Source organism: Macaca thibetana, chromosome 7 (genome assembly GCF_024542745.1).
Source record: "Macaca thibetana thibetana isolate TM-01 chromosome 7, ASM2454274v1, whole genome shotgun sequence".
NCBI lineage: Eukaryota > Metazoa > Chordata > Mammalia > Primates > Cercopithecidae > Macaca > Macaca thibetana.
In genome coordinates, this window is record NC_065584.1 from 118,132,404 (window position 1) to 118,150,979 (window position 18,576).

General features: G+C 43.3%; 1 protein-coding gene across 1 annotated transcript in view; it reads left to right on the plus strand.

The window, feature by feature from the left end:
* RYR3 (ryanodine receptor 3) overlaps window positions 1-18,576 on the plus strand; it is a 566,751-nt gene that overhangs the window by 412,399 nt on the left and 135,776 nt on the right. The window contains exons 44-48 of the mRNA XM_050797588.1: window positions 9,073-9,253; window positions 10,387-10,498; window positions 12,370-12,490; window positions 14,841-15,010; window positions 17,443-17,663. Of these exons, the coding sequence (XP_050653545.1) occupies window positions 9,073-9,253; window positions 10,387-10,498; window positions 12,370-12,490; window positions 14,841-15,010; window positions 17,443-17,663 (805 nt within the window). The remainder of the gene's footprint in view (window positions 1-9,072; window positions 9,254-10,386; window positions 10,499-12,369; window positions 12,491-14,840; window positions 15,011-17,442; window positions 17,664-18,576) is intronic.

The following is an 18,576-nucleotide window of genomic DNA, read 5'->3' on the forward strand; positions in this document are numbered from 1 at the left end:
CTAAATGTGTGAGACATAGTTTTGTTCTCAAGTTTATAAAACAGTTGAAAAGATTCAGCAAACTCTTGAAAAGTTAACCAGTGACAAAAGATTTAAATAACAGTTTAAGACAAATAGGAACAACATTGCAATGTTGTACTCAGGAGATATATCATGCTAGAGTGATAAGAAGGTAGAATATAAGGTACATTTGAGATATAGCTAGTTGCAGTTGGATTCTTAACATCTATATTATACCTTTGTACTAACTATAAGGTATCTTAGTCCATTTATACTGCAGTAATGAAATACCTGAGACTGGATAATTTATAAAGACAGAAATTTATTTCTCATAGCTCTGAAGACTGGGAAGTTCAAGAACAAGGCACCAGTAGGATTGATGTCTGGGAGGGCTGCTGTCTGCTTCCAAGATAGTACCATGTTGCCGCGTCCTCTGGAGAGGAGGAACACTGTGTACTCACATGGCAGAATCAATTGAAGGGCAAGAGAATATCCCTTCAATTTTAAACCCTTGTATAAGTGTACTAATCCCACTCATGCGGGCAGAGATCCTTATAACTTAATCACCTCCCAAAGTCCACACTTCTTTTTTTTTATTTTTTAATTATGCTTTAAGTTCTAGGGTACATGTGCACAACATGCAGGTTTGTTACATATGTATACAAGTGCCATGTTGATGTGCTGCACCCGTCAACTCATCATTTACATTAGGTATTTCTCCTAATGCTATCCCTATCCCCTCCCCTACCCCACAACAGGCCCTGGTGTGTGATGTTTCCCATCCTGTGTCCAAGTGTTCTCATTGCTCAATTCCCACCTATGAGTGAGAACATGCGGTGTTTGGTTTTCTGTCCTTGTGATAGTTTGCTCAGAATGATGGTTTCCAGCTGCATCCATGTCCCTACAAAGGACATGAACTCATCCTTTTTCATGGCTGCATACTATTCCATGGTGGAAATGTGCCACATTTTCTTAATGCAGTCTATCATTGATGGACATCTGGGTTGGTTCCAAGTCTTTGCTATTGTGAATAGTGTAGCAATAAACATATGTGTGCATGTGTCTTTATAGCAGCATGATTTATAATCCTTTGGGTATATACCCAGTAATGGGATTGCTGGGTCAAATGGTATTTCTGGTTCTAGATCCTTGAGGAATTGCCACACTGTCTTCCACAATGGTTGAACTAGTTTACAGTCCCACCAACAGTGTAAAAGTGTTCCTGTTTCTCTACGTCCTCTCCAGCACCTGTTCTTTCCTGACTTTTTAATGATTGCCATTCTAATTGATGTGAGATGGTATCTCATTGTGATTTTAATTTGCACTTCTCTGATGACCAGTAATGATGAGCATTTTTTCATGTGTCTGTTGGCTGCATAAATGTCTTCTTTTGAGAAGTGTCTGTTCATATCCTTTGCCCACCCAAAGGCCACATTTCTTAATACTGTTTAATGTGGTTTGGATGTTGTCTCCTCTAAATCTCATGTTGAATTGTCATCCCGAATGTTGGAGGTGGAGCCTGGTGGGAGGTGTTTGGATCACGGGGACAGATGCCTCTTGGCTTGGTGCTGTCCTCACACTAGTGAGTTCTCATAAGCTCTGGTTGCTTAAGTATGTGGTACCTTCCTCCCACTCTTTCTTTCCTTCTCTGTATGTGAGACATCTGCTCCCCCTTCACCTTCTGCCATGAGTAAAAGCTTCCCGAGGCCTCACCAGAAACCAAGCGGTTGCTGGCACCATGTTTCCTGTATAGCCTGCAGAAACAGTGAGCCAATTAAACCTCTTTTCTTTTTCTTTTTTTTTTCTTTTGAGATGGAGTCTCGCTCTGTCGCCCAGGCTGGAGTGCAGTGGTATGATCTCAGCTCACTGGAAGCTCCGCCTCCCGGGTTCACGCCATTCTCCTGCCTCAGCCTCCCGAGTAGCTGGGACTCCAGGCGCCCGCCACCATGCCCAGCTAATGTTTTGTATTTTTAGTAGAGACGGGATTTCACCATGTTAACCAGGATGGTCTCGATCTCCTGACCTCGTGCTCCACCCACCTCAGTCTCCCAAAGTGCTAGAATTAAAGGCATAAGCCACCACGCCCAGCCTAAACCTCTTTTCTTTATAAATTACTCAGTCTCAGGTATTTCTTTACGGCAATGCAAGAATGGCCTAACACACTGTTGCATTAGGGATTAAGTTTCAACATAAATTTTGGAGGGGGCACCATCATTCAAGCCATAGTATAAAGCTTGTACAATCTTGCATATACCGCACCTTCTTCATTCTCCCACTGGACTTCCTGGAATCTTTACACCTGAGAAAAGGAAAGGAAATCTATCAGACAGGTAAAGGGCTTATAGTGACAGAGGCAAGGAAATGTGCCTCCATCTGTAAAAATTCAAAGTGAAACAGCATCAAAGTCCAGAAATAAGTTAGATAGTCAAAACACTACCAGTAATAGAAAATAAATTCCTCAAATAAAGAAGCCAATGGCAAGCCTAGGCCAAGATCACCAAAATGAGGAGAGTTGGCTGGGGTGAAAGGGTTGGCTGGGGTGAAAGGATGTCAACTACATTCTTTTCACCCTGAGTGAATTTCTCAGCAGCTTGCGTCCAAGGCCCCTGTGGGATTCCAGCGGTAGTGGTAACTGAGTATCTTGGCAGTGGACTCAAAAGTCCAGAACCTTGTCAATTTAAAAAACAAAATTTAAAAAAAGTCCAGAACCTACTTAATATATGTATGTGGGTCTCATCAACCATTTCTTGGATAAGAGTAGTAAACGAAGCCTGATACTTCAATAAAACTATGGAATTAAGCTGAATGAAACAAACAAACAAAAAAAACTGCTTCATCAACATTATTCACACAGAATGGCAGTATTATGACCCTTGTGCTCATCAAAGGCTGATTTTCATCATCTTGTTGAGAATGCCCGTATTTTGTCAGAGCACACGTCAATTCTGACACCAGGTTTCTATTGCATTCAAGTTTTATTTGGCATATTTCATGAAAAAGCCACATAGACCCAAACTCTAGACACGTGGGCAAAATTTTAGCACAATTCTGTGATTAAATACTGGTCTTCAGAATATCTGGACTACTACTGCGCCATCCACCCTGGCATGATTTCATGCAGTCCCTTGGCTTTGAATTCCATGTATACACTGACAATCCCCAAATGTATTTTGCCAGCTTTGTCCTCTTCCCTGAGCCCCAGACTTGTATATCCTGGTTATCTACTTGGTATTTCCACTTGGAGGTCTCATATGCATCTTAAATTTTGTACATCTTAAAGCTGAGTATGTAATTACCACCTAAAACCTGTTCTTCCGTGAGGATTCTCCATCTCCTTAACTAGCTCCACCAACTTTTCAGATACTCAGACTAAGTCTAGAGAGCATCCTTAAATCAGCTTTTTTCCTTATTCCCACATTCAGTCCATCAGCAAGTTCTGTTGATTCAGCATCTAAAAGATACTGGAAATCTATCTTCTCTCCATCTCCACTGGCCACTTTCTACTCCAAGTTGTTATTATCTTATACCTGGGCCACTCTAAGTTGCATAGGAACTGAATTCCCTCCTTCTACTCTCTTATATCAGCCCGTATCTGCTACATAATAACTTCATAATCTCAAAGGCATAAAATAATAAACATTTATTTCTTACATATCTGTAAGGTGGTAGGAAAGCTCTGCTGCAGGTCCACAGGTCTGCTGGGGTGGTTCTGTTCCACTAGTCTCATTCCGGGGTTCAGGCTTGACTGTCCTGGTCACTACTTGTCTGCTGTCTCTAGATCAGTTACTAGCATGTAGCGTGGACTCAATGGATAGTTGAATTCATTAGTAAATGGGCAAACAATTCCTGGTTTGCTCTCTGTGCTATCACAGTGGTTGATAGACACATCTCCAGTTAATCCCTTCCCAGGCTGGAAGGCCCTAAAAAGAAGATGGTATGTCCTTACTATCTGGACATACCATACTTAGTTCATACAAGTTGCCTGGCACCCTATCAAAGATGGCATTTAGCAAAAAGAGGTGTTGGATCCTGGCCATTATCCTGCCCCTCCAATTCTCTAAATTAATTAAATGAGTGTGAGTACATTCATTCATGCTGGAGCCCTGTGTTCTCTCTTACTGAGGTGGGACTTGATTGAGAATATGTTTCTTTTCTTTAGGACTAATTGAAATCTGAGGTAGTAGATGATGCAGGCTCTTGTAAACAGAGGCTGGTAATTGCGTGGGATAATGCAACAATGGATAGCCACCTTTGGTTTTCCATCCAGTCATTTCAAGTCTCTACCTTGAGTCTCAGTGAAGTCTATTGACTTATTGAAAAAATGTATTCTTTGAATGCCTGTGATATGCCAGATGTTAGCAAGACCCTTGAGCACACAGTGTTAGGTAATTCAGACACAGGGTCCTGTTCTTGTGGCATGTACAGTCTCACGGGGAAAGCAGGCACAAAGGAAGAAGACAGGGTGTTTGAGAGGAACAGGTCCTCTGGGGCTCCCATGTTTAAGCTCCTCCTGAAGGATGAAACGGAGTTACCTAAGTTGAGGGTTTACATCGAAAGAATGGGAAGAACAGTGTTCCAGACAATGGAACTTTAAAACAGAAACTAGAATTAGAACAGAGAGAGTGAGAAAAGTGATGGGCTGAAGATTAAATAATTGTATCCCTGCTAACTGTCCCTGTGGTGAGTATGAGTGTTTTACCTGGGTAAAACGGGGAGAATCATCTCCATTTCCATCCAACTGTTCAGGAGTATCGAAAAGAAAATAGTAACATGAAGACAGTATTGAAGCCTTTGAAGAAAGGCACTGTGAATATTCCTGCTGTTATTAAGCTCATTATTCATATTAGAACTCAAGCAAAAAGCATTGTTGCAAGCCCTTGGGCAAAACTAGTTTACCTCAAGTCTCTCTCTTCGCTCTTGAAAAATGCCCTCCAGGTCAGTATCTAGCTGTACCACACTGGATTTGGTTAGCAGTCAAGCTTGCTGAGCTACAGGTAATTGGGAAGAGACTGTCTCTCCTTCCTAATCGTGCCATCCTCTCTGCCTTGGGAAGCCTTTGGAAATTCCTTTCGTTGGTCCCGTGTCTAATTAGCAGCAATGGTTACACTTCAGCTCCTTCCTCTTAGGGTGTGCTCTGCATTCTCCACAGATGTCCATAATTCAGTAATCAAGGGCTGGCTTCCTGGGTCACTTGCAGAAACAGACCCAATTAGTTCAGTTCTGAAGGCCTGAGACTCGAATAAAATAAGGCTAATTGGGCAAATGAATTTCAATCGAAAGCTCAATGTAGAACTCACAGTCTGATTTTTCAACTTCTGCGTATTGTGGTTTTAAATCCCACCAACTTCATGCCAATCACTGTGGGGAAAACTAAGTTGAATTCAACATGCTGGTAAAATCGGTGACTGACCGGCAAGCATTTCCACCAGGTAACTGAAAGAATCTAAGTATAGGATTTAAATAAGCTTGATTAACAGAGTTGGGTTTTTTTCCTCCATTTTTTCTATTTAAAATTTCAATGTTTCAGCTTTATTATTCTTGTAGTGAGAAATTAAAACTGAGAGGGCTGATGTATGTGCTACCTGATAAGTATTGGAGGCCAAAACCATTCGAAAGTAATGAACTGTGAGATACATCTATATCTGAAACCACTGGCTTTTAACAATGTAGATTCTCCTGGTGCTTTTCTGTAAGTGTCCCTCCTGTGAGTAAACTATATTAGGTGTAAATGGTAGGCCCAACTGATAGGAGAGCATGGGCATAGCACTCAGCATCATACTCTTCTCTGAGGTCTCTACAACCTGTACAGTGTCTCCCAACCTCTCCTTGGTTTCTCTTTTTCCAGAATATGTTGATTCTTTCCACCATCCCGTTATTATGATAATTTTACCCTTTTAGTATCTCCTGAGAATTTTCTTCACATGGATTCTTTAGTAAAAACCGATTGGTTTTTGATGTGTGATACATTGGATAGAACTTAAAGACAAAGTTCTTTACAAAAATTCTAGACTCTTGAAGGATCGAGCTATAAAACCATGAATGGAAGCTGATTAACTGTTTAAATTCAGTTTAATAAAATTTTTTCTGGGTGGAGCTACACAATTCTAAAACTTAGAGTGGTACATGCTAACAATCTTGGATTTGGCCCACAGTACAAAAGCTTGAGTGATAAAAGAGGATGTCAGCAAGCCAAGCTCTAGGACAGGACTACACCTGTGGTCTGAGGTAGACTCTTCAGGGCTGTGAGACACATTCGGTATGTTCAAGATTGAGTGTAGTTGAGAGGTGAGCCTGAGTTAATTTCAAGCATTCAGACAGCAAGCTCAGCTGCCACCCCACCCCATCCCCATTCCTCTGAGCATAATGGGAGAAATCTCTGCATCTGAGTTAGACTAACAGAGTCACTCTAAAACCAGATGGAGCATGCATAGCTGAACAGGGGAAAGACCCAGTGAGATTGTGCAGTGTGCGTACTCACACAGTGATGAGCTAAAAAGCTGGAACAAAAAGTTAGATTTTTCTGGGTTCTCATTCAGATGCTCTGCCAGGGTGTGGTGGCTCATGCCTGTAATCCCAGCACTTTGGGAGGCCAAGGCAGGAGGATTGCTTGAGTCCAGGAGTTTGAGACCAGCCTGGGCAACATGGTGAAACCCTGTTTTTACAAAAAAATACAACAACTACAACAACAGCAATTAGCCAGTTGTGGTAGCATGTGCCTGTAGTCTCAGCTACCCAAGAGGCTCAGGTGGGAGGATCATTTGAACCCTAGAGGGTGAGGCTGCACGGAGCTGAGATCATGCCACTGCACTCCAGCCTGGGTGACAGAGCCAGACCCTGTCTTTTAAAAAAAATGCTTTACTCCCAACACTTCTAAGTTGATTCATAAAATGTTGTATTAAATAGAACTTAAACTGCTAAGATGGTTTCAAAATGTGTCTATACATTCTTTGATACTCTTCCCTCCAAAATACAGAGCCTAATTCTCCCTTTACATGTGAGCTGGACTTAGTGACTCACTTCTCATGAATAGGATATAACAGAGTGACAGTAAGTGACCAGGTTGTTAAAGGCAGCTTGGCTTCTGCTCTACTGTCCTTCTGGATAATTTGCTCTGCGGGAAGCCAGCTGCCACATCATGAGAACACTCAAGCAGCCCTATGGAGAGGTCAACATGGTAAGAGACTGAGGCCTCCACCCAACACCCAGTGTGCAACTGAGGCCTCCACGCAACATCCAGTATGCAAGTGAGGCCTCTTGCCAACAGCTGTGTGAGTGAACGTGGAAGCTGATGCTCCAGTCCCAGACAGGCTTTCGGAAGACGGCAGCTGCCACCTCATGGGAGATCGCAAGGCAGGACCACCTAGCTTAGCCACTTCAAAATTCCTGGCCTGTACAAATACTGTGAGATAACATTTATTGTTCTAGCCTGCCAATATTTGAGGTCATATTTTGCACAAGAATAAATAATACAACAGCGTATCACATTGTAACCTCTGTTATCTCTCAGTTCTCCAAGAAATACCCTATGATTCTGTAGAAAAGTTTTTCTTCAAGCTTGCAATACATAACATCAGCAAGTCTTGCCTTTGAGTACTGGGTTCAGGGATAAATTCTCAGACACAAATGAGGTGCCTCTTATGATTCTGTAGAGAAGTTTTTCTTTAGGCTTTAGCTAACACAATATGGAAAAAGGTCTCGCCCTTGAGTCTTGGCTCAGAGATGAATTATCAGATACAAATTAGGATTTCATCTGAGACAGAGGTATGTTTTTTATTGAGAATAAAATATTTGACAAAGGGCTAATATCCAGAATCTACAAAGAACTTAAACAAATTTACAAGAAAAAATCAACCCCATCAAAAAGTGGGTGAAGGATATGAACAGACAGTTCTCAAAAGAAGACATTTATGCAGCCAACAGACACATGAGCAAACTATGGCAAGGACAGAAAACCAAACACTACATGATCTCACTCATAGGTGGGAATTAACAATGAGAACACTTGGACACAGGGTGGGGAACATCACACACCGGGGTCTGTCATGGGGTGGGGGGCTGGGGAAGGGATAGCATTAGGAGAAATACTTAATGTAAAGGACAACTTAATAGGTGCAGCACACCAACATGGCACCGACATACATATGTAACAAGCCTGTACATTGTGCACAGGTACCCTAGAACTTAAAGTATAATTAAAAAAAAAAAAAAAAAATGGCTATCCTTAATCACTTTATCAGGAAATGAGGCTCTATCTTTGTTGTCTGGTTCATCCAAAAACAAATGCCACAGAATACAATTCTCCAACCTCTGCCTTCCCAGAGAGCGAGTTTAGGAATAACCAATAAAACTTGACCAAGCAGATTCTTCATCTGGATACATGATTCCAAAAATGACCTGAAGTCTATCCATAGAAACCTGGCTGTCCTAGGGTAAGTATTAGACTCTGTGAGAGTATGATACAGAATCAGTAACAGAATCAGAAGCTGATATGTCACTTCCCCAAACGTTAATTGAAGCACACCAGCTGAGTAACCATCTTACCTCCTTTCAAGGAAGGAAGCAGATTTGCATGTGCCCTCGCTGAGGTAATAAAGATGTAAAGTTCTTCTGTTCACTAAGTCACTCGTGAATGAATCAGTATTCCAGGGTAGACTCAGTAGTTTATTAACTGCCCTCTGAGGACCTAAATATATGGAAATAATCTCTACAGTACAAACTCCTGAGCTGAAGAGTAAAAACCTGTTCTGTAATGGTTGATCCTAATACTTTAAATAAACAGATCCTGACCCAATTTATCAAAGCCACCTTTTTCTCCATCAGTGTCAACTCCTAATCTTAAGGGTAGATGAGGCTGGTTCGAGTGCAGTGCATGGGGTTTATAACTAACTGACCACAATCAGTTACAGGTGTCTTAGTTCCTTCTCCGCTCCCACTGCCCACTGGACTGACCTAAACCAAAAAGAGAGTAGGTGATAAGCTGAACAAAATACTGTTCTCCCAGCCTCATCAACTAGAAATCAATTCTGGGGTTGTCCTTTCCATTGAGAAGGAAACAGTGCCTTTCTCCCTTAGGTGAGAGTGTGGAAGAAAATGCCAGCGTTGTGGTCAAGCTGCTCATCAGACGCCCAGAGTGCTTCGGCCCGGCCCTGCGGGGCGAGGGGGGAAACGGACTGTTGGCGGCCATGCAGGGTGCCATTAAGATCTCTGAGAACCCCACGCTTGACCTCCCCTCTCAAGGATACAAAAGAGAAGTGTAAGTGAAAGGATTGCCTTCCGGCACGGATACAATTGGTGAGCTCTCAGATATTGTTGGTATATGGATGATTTAGGAGGTAATAGAGAAAGCACATGTTCTTCACAGTTACAGCTAAAACATTTACACTTCATCAAGCCCAGTGTTGTCTTGACTCTCCCAGTAAGCCTAGTGATCAGCATCACCTTCACCCCTTCCATTTTCTCTACTCTGCTCAGCGCAGCTGGAAATCACAAAGTGGGCAAACTCTTAGCCTCCCTGTAGCATCACCATGGGGTAGGAGGCAAAGGCCTGGGCCAAGGTTCTACTCCTTGTCTAACTTCAGCATGTTTCCTTCAGTATTTTGTCCCACAGTGTCTCAACCCATACCTCATTTGTAAAACCAGATCGTGCCTCCACTTCTTCTTCTGAAAGCATGAGAACTAATTAAGAAAGTGTTTTGATTGGACTCCTTAAAAAAAGAAAAAGCAAGTTGCAGAATGTGGAAAGTCACAGCACTATAATGTTATTTACATGTTAAGGATATAGTTGGTAGATTATCTGATTGTCTTACTTTCCCTTTATCAAGTCTCATGATCATGTCCCTTTCTTCATCACAGCCTTTAGATTAGACCCTGGAATCTAGAGATTGGGTATAACCCAGCAGAAACTCTTTAGACGGTTGGCATTTTTCTTTGTCATCAGACCTGGGAGAGCTGGAAAGGACCCTACACATAGGCTTTCCCCACTTCCTCAAGCAACATGAGAAAAAAACTGAGGCCCAAGGTCATATAGCTTATTAGCAACAGAGCCAGGACAGGGACGGAGCCCTCCTGACTCCTGGTCCAGGGTGCTTTCCCTGGATCTTCCCCTCACGGGGAGGAAAAAGGATTGAAAGGTTGGTAGGAGTTATGGTCTGATGATCAGCTCATGTCGGTACTCATGCCTTAAGATTCATGGGATCCTGTGAATGTCATAGACAAATATTTGGGTTCCCCGAGCTTAATGAATGAAACCACTTTGTGGACTTCTAGAGGAAGGTGAGGCTCCAAGGGAAAGGAGAGCAGAGTGCTTCCATATCAAGCAACTTGTGTCTCCCAGCATGGCAGTGCCTGCCAGCCTTCCTCACACCTCCCCTCTGTTGGTTCTCTCAGCAGCACGGAGGCCAATGAAGAGGAAGAAGAAATCGTGCATATGGGCAATGCAATTATGTCATTTTATTCGGCCCTTATAGATCTACTGGGCCGCTGTGCTCCTGAAATGCACGTAAGTGATAGAGCTTCCAGAGAACAGCTTTGAGAAACCTGCGCCGAGAACACTATAGATTTCCTGAACCTCATTCCTTCCTCTGTCTCTGACATTTGCTAACATGCCTTTTTCTAGGTCCCTTTTTAGCTCATTTCAAAAGTAGTCTCCACCTCTGATACCTGACTCTGCTGCTTTCTAGGAAGGGACTCCAGGGCAGATCCCTGTCTTGTGTGAGTTCTCTGTGGTACTAGTTGAGCATGTCCCCTGCACAGTTTGTTTCAAAAGCCTCCCAGAATCGTGTTTTGACATGCCTCAATTTGGTCAAAATGGGAGCAACTTGATTCTGGATCACGGCCACAGGACCCTCAACGTGGAAGATCCCGTCCCTGACGACTGTGGGGTTAGGCTCCAGGAAGGCAGACTTCCTGTGGTTGGTGTTTGATTTTCTCCCCCAGAGGTAGAGCTTTGCAGACATCACAAAAGGGTGGTTCTGTTCTATGAGATGTCTTCTCAGACTTCTAGTTTTGAACTAAAAATTTGTACCTTCTTTTCCTTTCTTTTTTCACCTCTGCTGAGGGCTGAAAGAAGCAGCCTTATTTCATATAAGGTCTGACATCATAAGAGAGGAAATAGCTGCTTTTCATATGAAAAGCAACTCTAAATCTTGATAAGGGAGGCTGATCTGAATTCTTAGGATTCCAATTCCTGCTATGATAAAGGAGCCTTACCCACGTAGGCCTGTTTTTCCATTTCTGTGCCTTTAAGCAAACGCAGGAAACTTGAAAGGGAGCCCAGAAAACACTAGAGTGTTCTACAGTCTTGGCGGGGGTGGGGAGGGTCAGGAACCCCTGTGTGTTCACACTCTAGCTTTCCTGATCACCTCTCATCACATCAGAAAGCACATTATAGTTTGCTGCTTCTCAAGAAGGCGGCATGGGATAGCTCACCAGAGGCCCATCTGGGTGCCCCATTCTTCCTTCCTTACTGCCTCTCTGCTCCAACACCTCACACACACGCACATACACATACGCATGCATACATCCCTTCTCAGGACCCCTCCTGTGGGTCCTGCCCTGTCAGTGGTGAGGGAAGGATGCCATCATCACCAGCCACCTCTTCTCTACCCTTGGGGATGGAGGTGGCACCAGGGTGGGTGGGCAGGCCTTCTGCTTTCCCTGGTGGCACCAAGCATCGTATCTCAGCATACCATCCAGCCCACCTGGGGACTGTCTGACCCTGAGCTATGACATTCAGTTCCCAGCTGAACGCCTGCTACACCCAGCCAGAGACTGCATGTGCAGGGGGATATGCATGCACACCCTTGTGCGTGTGGGTTGGTTCATCAGTGTCAGGGTGGATCAGGCTATTCATGCCCGGATAACGCCCCTGAGCCCCTCAAGTTCTCTCTGACGTTCTCTATACCCTTTTTGCCCACTCATCATCCCCAGCATTAATCAAACTCTTAGAAATTGAAATTCATAACCCATCTCTACGTTTAACAGAACTCTAGAGTCTGGCATTGTGGCCACGCTGTCCACACTTCTGTCATGGCCACCAAGAGCTTCTGGCAGTGCAGTCACACTGAGAAGCCACCAGCAGGCCGTGTACTTCTTCCTGGGACCTGATACCACCACCTCATGGCCACTTTAATAACAGCAAAGGAATCTAGCAACCTCTTCAGTCAGTTATTTCCTCAGTAGCACCTCTTCTGGAAAATCAAGAGACCGCTCTCCTCTTTCCCTGTGGCCACAAGTGTCTGTAGCAATTAGGGAAACATGGAATGGACCCCTGCCCTTCAGCCATTTTACTACCAGAGGTTTGGAGGTGGGGTGGAGCGAGGTGTGGGAACCTCACTTATCTCATGTCATTCTCGACCCTATATCTTCCAGCTCATCCAGACGGGAAAGGGGGAGGCCATCCGCATCAGGTCCATACTGCGCTCCCTGGTCCCCACAGAAGACCTGGTTGGGATCATCAGCATCCCCTTGAAACTGCCCTCCCTTAACAAAGGTAAGGGGAGTGACTGCAGGCTGAAGCGGCAGTCTCCCAGGAGCCACTGGCTCGGGGCAGGACTCTGTCCCCAGCACAACGGCCCCCGGGCCCTGACTCGCAGGGCAGGTGCACAGGGCAAGTGTCTTGCTCTTTTCCTGTGATGAGTTTTCTCCTCTAGGCTCTAGCCGGCTGCTCTCGTCTTCTCTAGAAGCAATCTCAAAACAATAAATCAAGTCCCAATTCCTAGCATTTGCCCATTTCCATGGTATAAACTTTCTCACCATGGCCAATTCCAAGCCACCAATGTGATGTCACTGAACACAGAGTTGGGAAGAGAATGGACATGGCACATTAGATTGTATTCCCAACACACAAATGCAACTGATGCAAAAAACCTCAAGAGTATAGTTCATAGTGAAATAATTTGGAAGTAATGACTTCAGTCTGCTCTCTCGTCTGTGTCAAGACAGTTGTACCCTGTGTCCCACAGGTACAGACAGACCTCGCTGTCCTCCTGTGAGCATGCCAACCTGGTGAGGGAGGCTGACAGAATGGGACAAGCGAACGCTGTCCCCACGGCCTCCCTTCTCCTTCTCCCCTGGCTCCCCCAGCTTGTGTAGGCAGTGGGGGCACAGACAGACGGGCCCCCACACAGCCTCTCCAGCCACAGTCGCACGCCTCATGGCTGAGGATCATAAACTGTTTTCCCCCAATGCTACCAGTGACATTTGACATCAGTCAGTCTTACCTTTGCAAAACTTACACTCTCCCCGAAGTGGTGTTTCTCTGAGTCACCCCACCCATTATCCAGGCTCATGGAGGAATTGAAAAAGTGTGATTCTAACCGTTGTCATGTTTCCCAGACTGATATTCCACAGAAGCTTTCTGTGGGAGATACTAATAGGTGTACATATTAATAAGGGGCCTGGAGTCAAATAAGTGTAGGAAATGCTGTGGAATACATCACATGGTATAAGCACAGTAAAACGATAACGTCTCTAAGAAAACTTAAGATAAAGCAAATTAGATGTTGAACTCAGTGTTTCCCAACACAAAACACTAACTAATATCCCACCACACCAGGCATGTGTGAGAGGAAGTCCGTCTCAGCCATTCAGGCCCAGCTCCGCCTGGTACACGGGGCAGGAGAGGCCACAGCCTGCAGTCTGGAAGGCCCCTTCTCTCTGGCTCTGCAGCCTGACGCTGATGCCTGGGCAGGACGAGGGTCCGGGGTGGCTCAGACTTCATCTTTGTGCCTCTCAGGGTTCCTTATGAAGCCCACACCTTTCCAGTACAGTGTTTAAATATGCTGTGGCTATAGCGTGCTCATTTGGGGGTCTCTTTCCTAGTTTTTAGTGTAAACAAAACGGGAAGAGGAAGATTGTTTTCTGTCCTCACTTGAAATCCTGTCTTTACTCTCCAGCTCAAGCAGTTTTTATTTTCTTCATAGTATTTCCCCACTTCACCTTCGAACCTCTTGATTAAGATTAGAATTCTTGGATGACCTGATCTACATTTCACCTAAATCAGACTATTATTTCCAAATATTGCAACAAGATATCCTCGAAGTTTGTTCAATTTATGATGTAATAACTACAGACATATTAAACTTAATCTGCCTTCATTAATGTTTTCTCCCTCACTTACTTATGTTTCAAATCAACAAAGCAATAAATCAAGGCCTGATCCTAGCATTTGCCCATTTCTGTCGTGTAAGCATTCTCACCATGGCCGATTTCAAGCTGCCAGTGCAATGTCACTGAACACAGAGTTGGGAAGAGAATGGACATGGCACACCATTAGATGGTATTTCCAACACACAAATACAACTGATGCAGAAAATCTCGAGAGTACAGTTCACAGTGAAATAATTAGGAAGTAAGGAGTTCTAGTATTTGTTACCTTTTTAAAATATCTACTTAATTGTAAATTCTAATTTTTAGTAATGAGCATGTTTAACAACCGGCTGGAATTTTAAACTGGCTTTTCAATGAAGTATAAGCTGCCTTCAGCACAGCACTGTACAGGTTGAGTATTCCTTATCCTAAATGCTTGGGACTAGAAGTGCGTTGGATTTTTTTTGGATTTTGGAATATTTGCACTATACTTACCAGTTGCATATCTCAAATCTGAAAATCCACAATCCTCTGAGAAGGATCTCCATTGAGCATAATGTTGGTGCCCAAAAAGTTTCAGATATTGGTACATTTCAGGTTTCAGATTTTTGGATTGGAGATGCTCAATCTGTATTTTTCCAAACTTCCTGTCGCTTATAAGGAGAACAAGCTGTAGACAGACAAGCTCTGTGTTACCTTTTGAGACTGTGGAGATAGAAAAAGGGAAATTACATTTTCTGTGTGTCTTTCAGATGGGTCGGTCAGTGAGCCGGATATGGCGGCCAACTTCTGCCCTGACCACAAGGCACCCATGGTGCTGTTCTTGGACCGCGTCTATGGCATTAAGGATCAAACTTTTCTGCTCCACTTGCTGGAGGTTGGATTTTTACCTGACCTGAGAGCTTCTGCCTCTCTAGATACAGTAAGTTGCAAAAATAACAAAAATTATTGTTCCCATCACTGCAAAATTAGTAATGTTGGACTTAGAAGCAAATATTTTCTATTTACTCACCAATTACATTTTAATAGCTTACTTTAATGGGTGAGAAAATAGAGGTATCATGAAATGGAAGATGGTAATTTATTGAGCCAGAGACTTAGATATAGGTAAATTTGACCCCAAATCCAACTCCCTCAATTGCGGTTTTTTTTAACCTTGACGGTAAGTTGTAAGGGGTTATCCTGTTACCCTGTGCATTTTAGAACATTTAGCAACATCCATGGCCTCTACCTGCTATGTATCAGTAGCACCCCAGTTCACCCCGAATCCCTGCCAAAATCAATTTCAGGTATCACCAGATGTCCCCTGGGGGGACAAAAGCACCCCCTGGTGAGACCATGTCTCTATTGCCTTTGAAAAAGGCTGACTGACAACATTATAGGCTGACATTATTCTTCCTCCTCTCACTTCATAATTTCATATACTGACCACCAGGATGGATAGGTCTGAAGTGAGGGGTATGACGAAGGTCAGTATGTGAGGACAAAGGCAGATATAAGTTTGGAAATCAAGGGTGAGATAGATAAGGTAGTTCACCATCAACAAACATCAAGAGAGGAGGCCCCTAGAGTTACAAAACTCAGATACAAGATGCCACAAGACAGAACTAAGCAGAAAAAGGTACACCAGGAGTCCTAGGTCCAAGGAGAAAAGACAAACTAGATCAGTGTAAGTCTAAAAATCATCTTGCCAGTTTAGGGTTGTTTTCAGTTAGAAGGTTTCTCAAAGGCTCCACCTAGTGTCCAACAGAGATAGAAATCTGAGCTCTGTGATGGGTTGTCAGCGGCAAATACCTTGACTTGGATGGATTCCACCTGCACGGGTTATCCAGAAATGGAAATACATACGAGCCCCAACCTGAGTGGGAGCTGCATGCCCATGTGTGGTAGGGAGATGAGAAATGGTATATATGACAGTATTAGAGTATATGATCCCTAATACTGAATAACCCAGTCTCACTCAACGTTTTGATGTAATAAAACAATGAATAATTCTTTATTCATAATGAATAATTATGAATAATTATTTTTGAATAACTAAAACAGTGCTTCTGCCACTGCTGTTGTTTTGAACTTTTCTATAAATTATTTGATTTTAAAAATAATTTTCTCAACTCATGGGATCTACCCAGGCTTCCTGATCAAATAATTTAATGATAAACAGCAAATGCTATTCTGGTATCTGGTGTTCAATCACGTGTTTGTCCAAACACCATCTACGACAAAAAGGTGTTATATTCAGTTCATTAACACATAGACATTCATGCATTCTCTTTTGAAAATGTATAATCTACTGAAATCAAAGCTCTGTCCTTTCTCATTTTAACTCTGTATATTAAAGTGATAAATGTGGAAGATTAGCTGTTTCTCCCAGCATGATTACTGAAGTTTCTAGGAGACAAACTTGATAATTTAGATAATTTATAGGAACAACGAGAAATGTGTATCATTCAAAGAAAATGGTTTTTCAAATCCTAAGTTATACAAAGTGTGTTACAGATAGAATGACTGCAGTAATCACAGGAAATGGTACTGTTTCATCTCTGTGGATCTCCAGGTTTCTTTTGAAGTTCTACAACTTTCAAAGATGGTGGTAAAGTGTACTTTGGCTATTTAGTGTCACTAAATGGGTTTTCCTTGTATTCAACGCATCCATCTAAATGTACATAAAAGAACATCGTGAGCAAGTGTTATGTTAGAGTTGTGTAGAAGGACCCAAGTATCTGTTCCTTTTCCATGTTGCCCATGCAGAGTTAGGTTCCCTTTAGTGGGGTCTACTCTCATGTCAGTATTGATTGTGAATTGCTCACAGTGCTCACCAATTAACTGAAAGGAGTCAGAGTTCCACTTTCTCTTTCACAAAACTGGTGAATTTGAGAAACTGCTTGACCTATAACCATTCACTAATCTTACAGTCATAAGATAACAGTGCGTGAGTCCCTGGTAGGTGAGAAAAGAGCGAAAACCAGAATAATAATGTAGTATCCTGGCAACTAGACTTTGCAAGCATCAAAATGTTGGGTTAGACTGGTCGTCAGCTGATTTTAATGAGTTCAAAATTATTTTGAAGGGAACAGATATTTATAGGATCATTTGGGAAGACTTAGAGCCAGCTAGCCTTTGTTATTAGTTTTTTCTAATTTTTTTTTGTTTTCTTTTAACTTGATTTTTTTTTCATTGAAAATGCAAAAAGAAAAATAGAACTGCTAATAAGGTAGAACGTTGTTCACTGCCTTGCTGTGCAATGTGGACATATATAAGCTCCCACAGCTTGCTACATGGGAACTCAGTGCAGAGCCAGCTTTGCCCTGTTCCTCAGGGTGATTAACCTGTGTCTCAATCTTCTTTCCCTAGGTTTCCCTGAGCACCACAGAGGCTGCGCTTGCACTAAATAGGTATATATGTTCTGCTGTGCTCCCGCTCCTCACAAGATGTGCCCCTCTCTTTGCCGGAACAGAACACTGCACCTCTCTGATTGATTCCACACTGCAGACGATATACAGGCTTTCCAAGGGACGTTCCCTCACCAAAGCACAAAGGGACACTATAGAAGAATGTCTGCTTGCCATTTGCAAGTAAGTACACCTCCTATGCTGTTACCCCTGTGTATGCATCCCGGTCAACTGCATTTTACTTTGTAATCTAAAAACTGGTGGTCTAGGCTAAGGAAGCTTCCAGGCCTTTGTCATACACCAGCCCTCCCCTAGACATCTCGTAGGATGTGCTCGGCTCCCCTATTTGCCACAGGCAAAATCTTTCCCTTTGGGGAAGGGAGAGGGCGCAGCTTAGGCTTTACCCACTACGGTTGATGGACGAGAAAACTATTTCAAGCCTGAAGTGTTCAGATTAAGAGCTGTCTTCATTCTCAAGATAGAGCCAGAAGCAGATGTGTCTGCCTTCTACATGAGCACATCTGATGTGGAAGCCAGACTCTGAGTGTGAATAAAAGCGACCTACCTCTAAGCCTCCCAAGACCAGCAGCAAATCAAAGAAAAAAACCTCCAGTCACTATGGGGAGTTAAAGGCAGTAATTTTTACGACTGCAGATGGGCATCAGAGCCAGCTGAGGACAAAAGGTAAAGTCACCCCAAGAGCCTTGGGTCCTCAGGAATCTAAGTCAAGTCTTGTAGAATCCAAGGAAGAAGGCCCTTTCAACAACAGGTCTTAGCAGCACAGGCCAATAGTATGATCTGCCATTTTTCAGCCAGTGTTTTGCCTTCTCAGCTGCATATCAGAAATACCTGCTGAGTTACGGAATAAATATCCCAGTGCCCAGGCCACATCCCAGCCCAAAAAGTCAAAACTGTTAGGGATGAGACCCAAGATTCCAGCTTTTGAAGCCTCCCGGGTGTTTCCAATACGTCGTCAAGATTAGAAACCACTGCTGTAGGTCGCTCCGGAGAGAGGATCAACAGGCTTCCCCCGTTAGGGGCCAGCTGAGTATGGTCTTGATTTCTTGTTGAATGAGTTCTTTTCTAATCACAGAAG